The sequence below is a fragment of the Rhinatrema bivittatum genome, chromosome 1 (assembly GCF_901001135.1).
Source record: "Rhinatrema bivittatum chromosome 1, aRhiBiv1.1, whole genome shotgun sequence".
Lineage (NCBI taxonomy): Eukaryota > Metazoa > Chordata > Amphibia > Gymnophiona > Rhinatrematidae > Rhinatrema > Rhinatrema bivittatum.
This window is the reverse complement of record NC_042615.1, coordinates 539,092,264-539,106,627: the sequence shown is the minus strand read 5'-3', so window position 1 is coordinate 539,106,627 and position 14,364 is coordinate 539,092,264. Positions and strand designations below refer to the sequence as shown.

At 41.8% G+C, this 14,364-nt stretch overlaps 1 protein-coding gene across 3 annotated transcripts in view; it reads right to left on the bottom strand.

The window, feature by feature from the left end:
* Positions 1 to 14,364, bottom strand: part of ECPAS (Ecm29 proteasome adaptor and scaffold) — a 338,465-nt gene that overhangs the window by 306,251 nt on the left and 17,850 nt on the right. Inside the window, exon 1 of one of the 3 annotated variants that reach the window (XM_029614672.1) lies at positions 690 to 726. The exons of the other annotated variants lie outside the window; for them this stretch is intronic. Coding sequence (XP_029470532.1) covers positions 690 to 711 — 22 coding nt within the window. The 5' untranslated portion in view covers positions 712 to 726. Of the gene's footprint in view, positions 1 to 689; positions 727 to 14,364 lie in introns of those variants that run through there. 3 annotated transcript variants of the gene reach the window in all.

Below are 14,364 nucleotides of genomic sequence, written 5' to 3'. Positions count from 1 at the left end.
ATCTATGTTAAGCCTAGATGCAGAAAAGGCATTTTATAGGCTGGATAGGGACTTCATGTTTCAAACGCTGCAAACATTTGGAATTTTAGGATACTTTGTGCAAGTAGTAAGAGCACTTTACAATAACTCCATGGCATATATTTCAGTTAATGGATATAATTCTGAAGAGTTTCACCTAGGAAGGGGCACATGGCAAGGTTGCCCATTATCCCCACTATTATTCATTTTAGCTTTGGAACCTCTTCTTGTAAAATTTTCAGGTAATATGATTAAGGGTGTTTCAATAGGAGACTTGGTTGAGCAACACTTTAAATTGGCAGTTTTTGCGGATGACATTCATCTAGTAGATCTAGAGGCTTCCCTGAGAGCTTTGCTGGGAGAGAAAGAGCAATATGGTAGAAAAGCAGGCCTCAAATTAAATATGGATAAATGTGAGGCACTTTCCACAATGGACCATGTTAGGCAAAATTGGAAGGATACCGTTCCAATGAGATGGGTGGAAGATTAATTTTCTGATCTGGGAATAATTCTTCATTGAGACCCAGCAAAACTATATCATCTTAATTTCCACAAAGTGCTTGGATTAACAAAGCTGATGCACACTGTCAAGAGCAGTCTACAGCCCTCCCAGTCTCTAGAGTACCTGGGGACTCATTTAAATACCAAACAGAACAGTCATCTTCCCTCACCTTTTCTGCCTAGTGCTTTCATTAATTGTGGTAGTTATGCTTTTTGTGTTTTCTTGATAGAATAAGTCTTCTCTTGTGGTGGATCTCCCCCAAGCTACTGTGGGCTATGGGATGTATGACAGAACTATATTTCCTGTTAAGAAATGAGAATATGTAAATGTTATGTTGTCATAACTATTTTCCTTTCAAATGTATACTATTGTATTATTGAAAAAATTGCAATAAATAGAGTGTATAGCAGTGAATGATGACAGACTTAATTGGCATCTCAGAGACATGGTGGAAAAAGGATAAACAATGGGATAGTGCTATACCGGGGTACAAATTATATCGCAATGGCAGAGCAGCATCTTGGTGGCGGGGTAGCGCTTTAAGTCCGGGATGGTATAGAGTCCAACAGGGAGAAAGAGAATAGTGATAGGAGTATACTAACATCCATCTAGCCAAAATGATGAGATGGACAGTGAAATACTAAGAGAAATTAGGGAAGCTAACCAAACTGGTAGTGCAGTAATAATGGGAGATTTCAATTACCTCGAAAAAAAAGTATCACAGTATTTGTATTTAAATGGTATCAATATTTAGACTAATATTCGTGCATAGATATCACATTTATAGATTAGGGACATACTGACACCAAATATGGAGACACGTCCGAAATAAGTGATGGGACCCCTACAAAATTGCAAAGTGGAGCTTTTACCCACAGCAGCACCGTGGTGAAGTGCGCCAGGCGATATGAGTCAGCTCTAAATATCCCTGAAGCAGCAGACCGCGAAACGCACGCGTCGGACCTCTGACTCTGGTTAAGCAAAATACAGGGAAGTAATCCTCTGTGTTTTACTAAAAATAGAAAAATAAAAAAATGTTTTAAAAAAAGTTTAAAATTCTTCTGAATGAGCAATGGACTATTGGACCAATGATTAAAAATGATCCACACAGGTGCAAAAACACAAGTATGAAGGTCCCTAATCTATAAATGTGATATCTATGCACGAATATTAGTCTAAATATTGATACCATTTAAATACAAATACTGTGATACAACTTTTTTTCGAGGTTATACAATGGATAAAGGGTAATGTCTGTTTAGATTTCAATTACCCCAATATTGACTGGGCAAGTGGAACATCAGGGCATGCTAGAGAGATAAACTTCCTGGATGGAATAAAAGAGTTTTAGGGAGCAACTGTTTCAGGAACTGACAAGAGGGAGCAATTTTAGATCTAATTCTCAGTGGAGCGCAGGATTTGGTGAGAGAGGTAACTGTGGTGGGGCTGCTTGGCAATAGTAATCATAATAATATCAAATCTGAATTAATGACTGGAAGGGGGACAGTAAGTAAATACATGGCTCTAGCGCTACACTTTCACAAGAGGAACTTTGAGAAAATTAGTTAGAAAAAAATTGAAAAGGTGCAGCTACAAAAGTAAAATGTGTGCAACAGGCATGGACACTGTTAAAGATTACCATCCTAGAAGCACAGACCAGATGTATTCCACACATTAAGAAAGGTGGAAGGAAGGCAAAATGATTACTGGCATGGTTAAAAGGTGAAGTGAAAGAGGCTATTTTAGCCAAAAGATCTTCATTCAAAAATTGGAAGAGGATCCATAAGAAGAAAATAGAATAAAGCATAAGCATTGGTAAGTTAAATGTAAGACATAAGACAAGTTAAGAGAAAATTTTAAAAGTTGGTCATGGAGGCAAAAACTCACAATAAAAACTTTTAAAAATATGTCCAAAGCAGAAAGCCTGCAAGGGAGTCTGTTAGACCACTGGAGGATCAAGGTGTTAAAGGGCACTCAGAGAAGATAAGGCTATCGTTGACAGATTAAACAATTTCTTTGCTTCAGTGTTTACTGAAAAGGATATTGGAGATATACCCGTTCCGGAGAAAGGTTTTCATGGGTGATAATTCAGATCAACTGAATCAAATCATGGTGAACCTGGAAGATGTGGTAGGTCAGACTGACAAACTGAAGAGTTGTAAGTCACCTGGACCGGATGGTATACACCTGAGTTTTGAAAGAACTAAAAAATGAAATTTCAGACCAATTTCAATTAATTCGTAACCTATCATTAAAATCATCTGTTGGATTGGAAGATGGCCAATGTAACCCCAATAGTTAAAAAGGGCTCTAGGAGGTGATCTGGGAAAGTATAGACCGGTGAGCCTGACTTCAGTGCTGGGAAAAATCATGGAAACTTATAAAGAATAAAAATCACAAAACATTTAGATAGACATGTTTTAATGGGACTCACCAGCATGGATTTACCCAAGGGAAGTCTTGCCTCACAAAACTACATTTCTTTTTGAAGGGGTGAACAAACATGTGGACAAAGGTGAACCGGTAGATGTAGTGTATTTGGATTTTCAGAAGGCGTTTGACAAAGTCCCACATGAGAGGCTTCTAAGAAAACTAAAGTCATGGTATAGGAGGTGATGTCCTTTTGTGGATTGCAAGTTGGTTAAAAGACAGCAAACAGAGCAGGATTAAATGGTCTGTTTTCACAGTGGAAAAAGGTAAACAGTGGAGTGCCTCAGGGATCTGTACTTGGACCGGTGCTTTTTAATATATTTATAAATGATCTGGAAAGGGTTACGATGAGTGAGCAAATTTGCAGAAGACACAAAGTTATGCAGAGTAGTTAAATTTCAAGCGACTGTGATAAATTGCAGGAAGGCCTTGTGAGACTGAAGACTGGGCTTCCAAATGGCAGATGAAATTTAACATGGACAAGTACAAAGTGATGCATATAGGGAAAAATAACCCTAACACTGCAACTACTTTCTTAGGAGTTACCTCTCAGGATAGAGAGATCTAGGCATCATACTAGATAATACATTGAAATCATTAGCTCAGTGTGCTGTGGTGATCAAAAAAGCAAACAGAATGTTAGGAATTATTAAGAAGGGAATGCAAATAAAAAGATTACTGTCATAATGTCTCTGTATTGCTCCAAGGTGAGACGACATCTTGAATACTGTGCAATTCTGGTCGCTGCATCTCAAAAAACTGTTGCATTGGAGAAAGTGCAGAGAAGGGCAATCAAAATAAGTGGCATAGAATGACTGCCCTATGAGGAAAGGCTAAGGAAGTTAGAGCTGTTCAGTGTGGAGAATGTTGGGAATTATTAGAATGTGAATGGTGAATAAAACAGAAAACGTCAATGCCTCTGTATCGCTCCATGGTGAGACCGCACCTTGAATACTGTGTACAATTCTGGTCGCCGCATCTCAAAAAGATATAGTTGCGATGGAGAAGGTACAGAGAAGGGCAACCAAAATGATAAAGGGGATGGAATAGCTCCCTTATGAGGGAAGGCTAAAGAGGTTAGGACTTTTCAGCTTGGAGAAGAGACATCTGAGGGGGGATATGATAGAGGTATTTAAAATCATGGAGAGGTCTAGAATGGGTAAATGTGAATCTGTTATTTACTCTTTCGGATAATAGAAGGACTTGGGGGCACTCCATGAAGTTAGCATGTGGCACATTTAAAACTAATCAGAGAAAGTTCTTTTTCACTCAACGCACAATTAATCTCTGGAATTTTTGCCAGGGGATGTGGTTAGTGCAGTTGGGTTTAAAAAAGGATTGGATAAGTTCTTGGAGGAGAAGTCCATTACCTGCTATTAAGTTGACTTAGAAAATAGCCACTGCTATTACTAGCAACAGTAACATGAAATAGACTTAGCTTTTGGGAACTTGCCAGGTTCTTTTGGCCTGGATTGGCCACTGTTGGAGACAGGATGCTGGGCTTGATGGACCTTTGGTCTGACCCAGGATGGCATGTTCTTATGAGAAGAGACGGTTGAGGAGGGATATGATAGAGGTATACAAAATCAAGAAAAGTCTTGAAAAAGTTAATTTAAATTGGTTATTTCTCTCAGATAACAGGACTAGAGAACATTCCATGAAGTTAGAAAGTGGCTCATTTAAAACAAATCAAAGAAAGTTATTTTTCACTCAGCGCATAGTTTAGCTATGGAATTCATTGCCAGAGGATGTAGTTACAGCAGTTAGTGTAACTGGGTTTAAAAAAGGTTTGGATAAGTTGATAGAGGAAAAATCCATAAACTGCTATTAACAAGCAATAGCAGCTTTGGGTACTTGCCAGGTACTTGTGAATTGGATTGGCCACTGTTGGAAACAGGATACTGGGCTTGATGGACCCTTGTTCTGACCCAGTATGGCATATCTGATGTTCTTATGTAAGTTGCCCCTCCCTATTATTGTAATATAATTTGTACCCTGGTATAGCATTATCCTTTGGTTATCCTACCTCCTTGTCTCATCATTCACTGCTATCCACTAACTCTCCCATCTTACTTCTTAGATTTCTGGCATTCGCATACAGACATTTCAAAGTGTGGGGGGGGTTTTGTTTGTATTAAACAGCCTGCTTTTCAGTTGACAGGGATAGTTTGGAATCTTTTAGCTCAGCTGATTCTTTACTTATAGGCACATGGACTACGTTGGCTTTTATTAGAACCTCTATTCGGATGTCCTAACTCTCCTGCTTCATTACTATCCTTCAGATACTCTCAACAGCACATGTTCAGAGGGAGGTGTATCAGCTTTTCCCTCTGTTCTAGCTTAAAAGCTGCTCTCTCTCTTTTTTAAAGCTTGGATTCACCCTGGTTAAGGTGGAGCCTGTCCCTTCAAAGAAACTCTCCCTTCCCCAAAAGGCTCCCAGTTCCTTACAAAATTGAATCCCCTTCCTTGCACCTCAACTCATCCACACAGTGAGACTCTGCCTGCCTCTGGGGACCTGTATGTCGAACAGGTAACATTTCAAAGAATGCTACCATTTGAGGTTGTGGATTCCAGCTTTCTGCCTAAAAGCTTACATTTGGCTTCCAGAACCTCCCTCCCACATTTCTTATGTCATTGGTGCCCACATGGCATCTGGCTCCTCCCCAGCACTGTCTAATATCTAATCTAGGAGATGCATAAGGTCTGCCACCTTTGCACCAGAAAGGCATGTTACCAGGCGATTCTTACTTCCACCAGCCACCCAGTTCTCTAGATTCCTAATAATCAAATCACCAACTATGACGGCCAACCTAACCCTTCCCTTCTGGATAGTAGCCCTGGGAGACCTTTCCTCACAACAAGAGGGCAAGGCATCACTTGGCCAGTAGGTACTGGTTACAGGATCACTTCCTCCTGCACCAGGTTGATGCTCTCAGACCAGGAGAATTTCCTCCTCCATGGCAGCAATAGGGTTGCCAGACTGGGAGTTGGGACTTGGCTACTATGTCCCTGAAGGTCTTAATTATAAACCTGTCTCAGCTCCTCCAGGTCTGCCACTCTAGCCTCCAGAGATTGGACTCATTCTCTGAGAGCCAGAAGTTCTTTGCACCAGGTGCATATATGCAGCCTCTCACCAGCAGGTAAAAAAAAAAAAAAAAAAATCAAATATGTAACATTCGATGAAGACTGGAAGGGCCCCCCTCTTGCTACTGAATTGCTGCTTTCATCTCAATTTTGTTGAGTTCTTAGTTAAGTTTAGGTTTCTAAGAGAATAAGACTGTGTAAATAAGATTCTTTTAATAGTGAATATGCCAATAAATTGAAACTACAACGGGATAATTAAACTCTTGATAAGGCCTGGGGCAATCCTGTGTTTTAGGTAAAAGGCCTTTTGGTTGCTTTTAATAAACACACACACACTAAAGAATATAACCCAGTAGTTTACCTCTCCCAAAATTTTAAGTTCTAATATTTCCCAAGGCAATATTTAGGGATCCTCTTCAGCCACCAGGAGGATGATCCTCTCCTCTCAGTGCTCCCATTGGTTGTTTCGGCCATGCTGGCACTATCAGTATCATCTTGGCTCAATCCTGGATACACTTATGTACTGTCTTTGAAATTCATGGTATCGGTGGGAAAGCATATGGAAGTTCCTAAAACCATGAGATTAGGAACACATCTGGAGCCTCTCTGTAACAGCTTAGCCAGAGGGAGCAGAATCAGCCTGTTTTTTTCTTTGATTGTGAACAGATCTATCCAAGGGTGCCACTAGCAATGGACAAGACACTCAGCCACTGCTTGACATTGAGCCAATTTGTGTGGTTGACATAAGAACATAAGAAATTGCCATGCTGGGTCAGACCAAGGGTCCATCAAGCCCAGCATCCTGTTTCCAACAGAGGCCAAAACCAGGCCACAAGAACCTGGCAATTACCCAAACACTAAGAAGATCCCATGCTACTGATGCAATTAATAGCAGTGGCTATTCCCTAAGTAAAATTGATTAATATCCATTAATGGACTTCTCCTCCAAGAACTTATCCAAACCTTTTTTGAACCCAGCTACACTAACTGCACTAACCACATCCTCTGGCAACAAATTCCAGAGCTTTATTGTGCGTTGAGTGAAAAAGAATTTTCTCCGATTAGTCTTAAATGTGTGACTTGCTAACTTCATGGAATGCCCCCTAGTCCTATTATTCGAAAGTGTAAATAACAGTCACATCTACTCGTTCAACACCTCTCATGATCTTAAAGACCTCTATCATATTCCCCCCTCAGCCATCTCTTCTCCAAGCTGAACAGCCCTAACCTCTTCAGCCTTTCCTCATAGGGGAGCTGTTCCATCCCTTTTATCATTTTGGTTGCCCTTCTCTTTTCTGAGATGCGGCAACCAGAATTGTATACAAAATTCAAGGTGCAGTCTCACCATGAAGCGATATAGAGGCATTATGACATTTTCCATTTTAGTAACCACTCCCTTCCTAATAATTCCTAACATTCTGTTTGCTTTTTTGACTGCTGCAGCACACTGAGCCGACGATTTTAAAGTATTATCCACTATGATGCCTAGATCTTTATCCTGGGTGGTAGCTCCTAATATGGAACCTAACATCGTGCAACTACAGCAAGGTTTATTTTTCCCTATATGCAATACCTTGCACTTGTCCACATTAAATTTCATCTGCCATTTGGATGTCCAATCTTCCAGTCTTGCAAGGTCCTCCTGTAATAAATCACAAGCGGATTGTGATACAACTACTCTGAATAATTTTGTACCATCCACAAATTTGATAACCTCACTCGTCGTATTACCTTCATCTTATCCGAAGGAAACAATGGAGCTTGTAATGAGAAGCACATCTTACATTGATTTAAGAATCTCCGGCACACTTTTGGATCTCTGTTAAAACGGGAAGGAGGCAGCAGACGTAGGACTGAGGCAGGTGGTGAAGGAGTTGGAGGTGTGGCGATAGCCAAAGTGTCCATCAGTGCCGCCACTATCTCTCTAATATGCCCATGACCTGGTCCAATACTCCTTGCTGCTGTTGCACCTGGGTTGCAAGGCCGGAATAGCCTGTAGCGCTGTTAGGCCTACCAAGTCCATGGCCTCAGCAGTAGTGTGGACCCCAGTGATAGAGTAACAGCCTACCTTGAGCAGAATCGTTGCGAGGGATGACCAAGTCTAGGACAAGCAGCGAGACAGCAAATCCCAAGGGCAATCCGAGTCCAGGAGATACAGCAACCAATGAAATGCACCAGGACAAGCAAGCCTGTAGGAGAGGCACCTGCTGTGCTGAGGCCGTGCCAACAGCAGGACAGAGCCACGGGAAACTGGGGGGGGGAGGGCTTCCTGGACTCGAGGTATGGAAGTGTGTCGTAAAACACCAGGCTTCACTAATATGGTAATTCCCGCAATATTAGAGTTAGGTAGGAAGGTAAAGTCTCCCTGAAGTGCATTAAATATTCTAGTTAACAGGGGGGCTAATTGTGCAGAAAATGTTTGATAAAATCTAGCTGTGAAGCCATCTAGGCCAGGAGATTTACCTGGTTTTAAATTATGAATGGTAAATTGGACTCCTTGCAGAGACATCTCTTTTCCAATTAATGGCATTGTTGATCATTAAGGGATGGAAGCTCTACGGAATCCAGATATGCCTCTATTTTCTAATCACTAATGGAGGAATTTACGCTGTATAATTGAGAATAAAATTCCAAGAACCTCAGTCTGATATTGCAGCTGGTCGTGAGCATATTGCCTGAGATATCTTATTTTCGTGATATTATTTTGTAAGGATTTCTGTTTTATTTTCTGAGCCAATAATTTGGCAGCCTTGTTATTACCCTCAAAATATTTTTGTTGTAGCAACTCCAAGTTATGGGCAATGGACTTCTTGTCAATTTCAGCTAACTGGGACTAATAACTCTGTAAAGTGCTAAAATCATAAAGCGGAGAGAGATTATTTATGGGTGTGTTCCAATTTAGAGATTCATTTAATAAGATCCTGGCGTTCTGATCCTAGCAATTTCTTCTTGTGAGGCGTGAGATATATGCCCTCGCAATGCTGCCTTCAGGCAGTCCCATGTTAATACCGGGGATATAGTTGGTGATTCATTGAGATCGAGATAGCGTATTATATCCCGAAGTTTATCAACAAAAATAGAATCTTCCAATAACCCATCATTTAGCTTCCAATATAAACATCCCCTATCATATGCTGACATATTAAGAGTACACCAAATTGGGACATGCTCCAACAAGGTTATACTTTCTATATCTGATGTAGCTACTTGGTTGATAATGTATTTATCTATTAATAGCATGTCAATTCTTGAGTATTTTTGATGGGAATGAGAGTAAAAAGTATAATTCCTAGATCTCGGAAAGCGAGATCGCCTAGTATTGACAGATAACTCACTTTAATTCTTATCGGCAGCTCCAATGATCTCTAACATTTCCAGAGGAGGAGTCTAAACCAGGGTTCAAGATTGTATTAAAGTCCCCTCCATTATCCCCTGGAGAAGAGCATCAAGTTTCTAAAAGAAGGGACCTTGGTGTGTGTTGGGGGCATACACAGACACTAAAGTGTAGATGTCTGTCTCTACTGACATGAGAATGATGTAGCGACCCTCAGGATCTTTTATATACTTTAAGATCAAGGGAAAAGTCTGTGAAATATAATGCCTACCCCTGTTTATTTAGCTTCCCTGATGCATAGTGTCCAATAGTGTGATGGGTAAGATGGATGGCTCATTAACTGCTCATATCTAGCTTTTAAATGAGTTTCCTGTAACACTACTGTGGACATAAAAGTACTGGAGATCTTTAAATAAAAGCTTCCTTTTTCTGCCTGAGTTTAGCCCCTTGACATTATGAGACAATATCTTAACTGTGGCCATAATTGTAAATTAAGTCATAGCTTTATAAAATAATAAACTTAGCCAGGGACTATTGACTTGAGAATTATTAAACAGTCTGGGAATTTCTATAAGTACCATAATATGCTTTAATTTGGCATTACTTAACAACTCCCACGGGATAAAATGAACACAAAGTTGGGCTCCCTTAAATCAATCACTCTTCCCCCTATCCCCTGTGAATCCTTATGAGGCCTAACTAAATAAGTTTGTAGACCCATATATACTAATGGAGGAAGGTCAATGGACTAGCGGCTAGTCCATACACCCGAACAAAAAATTTAACCCCTCCCGATTAACAGATACATGATTAATAAAACCAAAAGCGTACATCTCAGGTTCATACACTATTTCAGTTACATCTATTACATCAATAAAAGATGTGTAGGACTGAGAGAATAAGAACCAAGCAAGTGAATTCTCAAACTGAATGTCCTTCGGGTCGCTGCGGAGGTTGCTACAACATCGACCGAGTTACTCCTGAGTTGGCTTTTGTCTTTGCACTGCCATCTTCGTATATCTTCCTTTGGATAAGCAACAGCCCACTCATTAGCAGTTGAAGGTAGCATTGTCAGTCCAGCTGAGGTAAAGGCCACGCTGGCTTCGGCAACAGTTTTTACTCTGTAGCTCACCCTTTGACTGAAAACCATAATCCAAATCGGATATACCCATCAATAACGGATATTGTCTTTACACAGTTACATGGTGGCAGGACACATTTCTGCCTCTTTTGTAAAGTTATTGGAGACAGGTCAGCAAAAAAGGAGGAGATAGAATTACCTTGCCAAGTCCATGTTTCTTGTTTTCGGGCGGTAGTGTATATTCTTTCCTTCATGGCAAAGCTGTGAAAACAGGTCACAATGTCCCGGAGTTTATCTGCTCTCCTGCCCAAAGTACGATGGGCCCATTCAATTTTAATGTCCATATTCAGTTGGTCCAGGGGCGAGCTAGCTTGTGATAAAAACAGAGTTGTAGGACGGTTTCCTCCATATTCTGGAATTCAGGAGTCTCCAGTACCCTGCGTATGAAAAGATTTGATCGCCGTGTTCTGTTTTCAATGTCCTCCAATTTATCCATCATGAACAAGAGATCCGCTTTGCTGATGCTTTATCCTAGGGGAGACACACCATTTCTTCTGCCTTTTATATACCCGTGGATGACACTTCGTTGTCATCCACATGTCTCCCCAGCTCTGCCATATCTTCTTAAAATCGCCGATAAGCTCTAGAATCTCTTGCTTATATGATCTCATGTCCTGTTTAGTTCACAAAACCAGTTGCGGAATTCTGCACAAAAATCGGTGCATCTGTATCAGGCAGGTCTTTATTGCTGTGTGAGGTATCCTCCTTAAGCCTTCCTCAGCAGTCATCTTGGCATCGCAGGCCTCATCTTCTGGACTGCTTTTTTGTATGAAAACTGACGAAAATCTACAGATTTTAGTCAGAGACATCTGCTGGCGTATTTAAACTAGTATATAGCGATTAATGGTGTAATTAGAACGCAGATGCTTGAGATATTTTAAAGGAAATAGTCAGGGGGATGAAGGAGCTCTGGATTTATACTACCAGCTGATCCGATGAAGTCATTTCCTCCTCCTTTCCACTACTAGACACTTTTATGAACACGCTCGATGCTGACAACAGGCCAAAGGGAAGTACCTTGTACTGATAATGTTTGTCCTTCACCATGAAGCAGTTATTGTCAAGAGGATGGGTGCATAGGTATATGAGCATAAGCATCCTTGAAGTCTAGGGAGCACATCCAGTCCTGTGGTTGGATGAAAGAGAGGATGGTGCTGAGGGAAGTCATCTTGACCTTTTCTCTGTACAGGTGCCTGTTGAGACCCCTGAGATCCAGTATGGACTAGAGACCCCTTGATTTCTTAGATATGAGGAAGTATTTTGAGTAATAGCCCCGACTGACCAGCTCCTATATGGCATGCTGCTTCAGGAGGGCTTGCACTTTCAGGTGAAGGAGATCTAGTTGGGATCAAGTGGAAGTAGGGATTTATGGGGTATATAGGGTTGGCTCTTGAAATTTAGGCAATAACCCTTTTGGACTAATTTTAAAACCCATTGGTCCTCTGTTATTTTTGACCACGAGTCCAAAAAAAGATTGTATTCTACCCCCTACTAGTGTCAGTTGCTGTGGCTGTGTTCCTTTTAAAAAAAAGCCTGCTACGGTTTAGATGCAGACTGTGGCATCCATTTTTGTTGGCACCTATCTCGCTGTCCCCTTGATTGTGAAGATGGTTGTTGAGGACATGGCTGTTGATATGAGGGTTGACTATAACCTGGTAAGAAAGGCCTCTTAACTGAGGGTAGAAATGGCGCGACTTGGATGCCTGGTCACTTCTTATGAAGGATTGCACCGCGATGCTCTTGTTCTTGATTCGAGTGACCATTTCTTTTAATTTCTTCCCAAAGAGACTGTCCCATAGGCAAGGTAAATCTGCCAACGTTTCGTATGCATCTTCCCATATGCCATTGGGAATAGGATAAATCCTCTAGCGAGTCTAACAGTATCCCCTTCAAGCTTGCTTGGGACTCCCCTGGAGAAAATGGTATACAATTTTCTGATCTTGGGAGACTGCTGGTGAAGACTCCCCCAGAGGGTGGGAATAGGGGCAGGAGATCATTTCCGTTATCCCCAGATGATCCCATGGCAGGCAAGGAAGGAGCTTCTTGTTGCTCCAATTCCAACCCTATTGGTCAGATTAAGTACACTGAGGAAACAATGGTGATGGAGTCTGCAGAAACGAGAAGAAAAAGTCAGCGATCTGATCCATCGCTTGCTGAGACGACTGAATAGGAGAAGGTGGAGTCGGGACCTGTTTTCCCATGGTATGTTGCTGATCCATTGCACGTGAAGGCACCAGTGGCAAGATAGATGGGATAGGCGGAGATGTAGGTAGTCTAAGACCTTGTTGCCATAGGCTGGCAGCCAGAAAAGAGCCGTGGGCTGCTGTTGGCACATGAATTGGTGTTAGCTAAGGAGGATATACCTCCCCCTTGGTAATCATGGAGGAAGGATGACTGTAGCCAGCATATCACTTGGGGATTCCCTGGGAAGAGGTCTTCTGGAGACATGGTATCCACATATACCAGCTGGTTGTCTTCAGTAGAGGATCAAGAGGTGGGCAAGGATGGAACTCCAGGCGGAGTAGGGATGGAGAGGGAAGTATCTCTCCTGCCATGCTCCAGCCTTCTCCTTTTTGCTGGAGGGGCAGTAGCTGGCTTCTGGACTGACACTCATCTTCCCCTCTTTACTCTTTGATTGTGCTGATTCCACCTACATCAATGCACATGTGTACACCGTGGTAGGTGCCAAGCACTTCTCTGCCAGCATCAAATGTGCAGCCTTTGGCGCATTGTACACTGCCTTCGACGTTGCTGACAGTCAACTGAGATACTGTTTTGCCGTGTGGTACGTCAACTTCAACACTTGGTGTGCCTTCTTCTGCGCCTGTGTCCCAAACCTCCATAACCGGCATGATATCTCTGATGGTCGGTCAAGAAAAGACACAAATAAATAAATAACTGGGTTTTTCCCTGTTTGGCCCATACAGGCTTTTCAATATTATGGGACTGCCCTGGAAGTGCTCCCATGGAGACTGGCTGGTGCTTCTGGACCTCAGGATGATGACCACACCCCAGTAAGGACCTAGTCGACAAAAGTACAGTCTCCTACATCTTCCGAAGAAGACGACGTGGAGGCTGAGGTGCCGGAAGCTGGTGCGTCTGCTCTGAGCCATTCTATTTTGTCAGCATGCTGTCTCTGTGCTCTTGGGAACATTATCCCACAGTCCCGACAATTGACCTAGTCGTGATCCTGGCCAAGACAAAGATAACTGTGGTTTATGGCTGTCTGTGATTGGACATAATGTGGCCACAACTACAATACTTGAAGCTGGAAGGCTTTTTCTGAGCCATGAGCACTGAAAAGTGCTTTTTGGAGTTCGTCAAAGTGAGTTTCTTTTTTATATATCTGAGGAGGAACAGAAGAGACATGGGATTCCACCATCCGTGGTATGTCACAGACAAAAAAAGAACTAAGACTTCTGGAATGCTCCTTCATGCAGGGACTACTGCGCATGCCCAGTAAGGCTAAAAAAACTTAAGCTTTGAGAGAGAGCGCTGCCTAGTGGTGCCTGACATCACTCATGCAGCATAGCTAATTTAGCCTGCTTATCGATGGAAGAATAAAGCAGCAATAATCACAGTGAACTGCATGAAAAGGGAGGAAAGAGAAATGGGTTGAAATACCAATAAGGAATTTTGGGTAGGATGGAAGGGTTGGAGGTTTACCCTGATTATGAGGAGCTAGTTAAAAACTTGACCACAGATCAAGAATTATAAACTGACTTGCCCTTTGGATGCACACAGATCAGGTCCTGTCCTTTTGGATCACATTTACCAATCGGTACTATTTTACAAATCCTAATGCTAGGTTACAGAGTATACGTTGCACCAGGATATCAATGCTTCTTGCTAGCA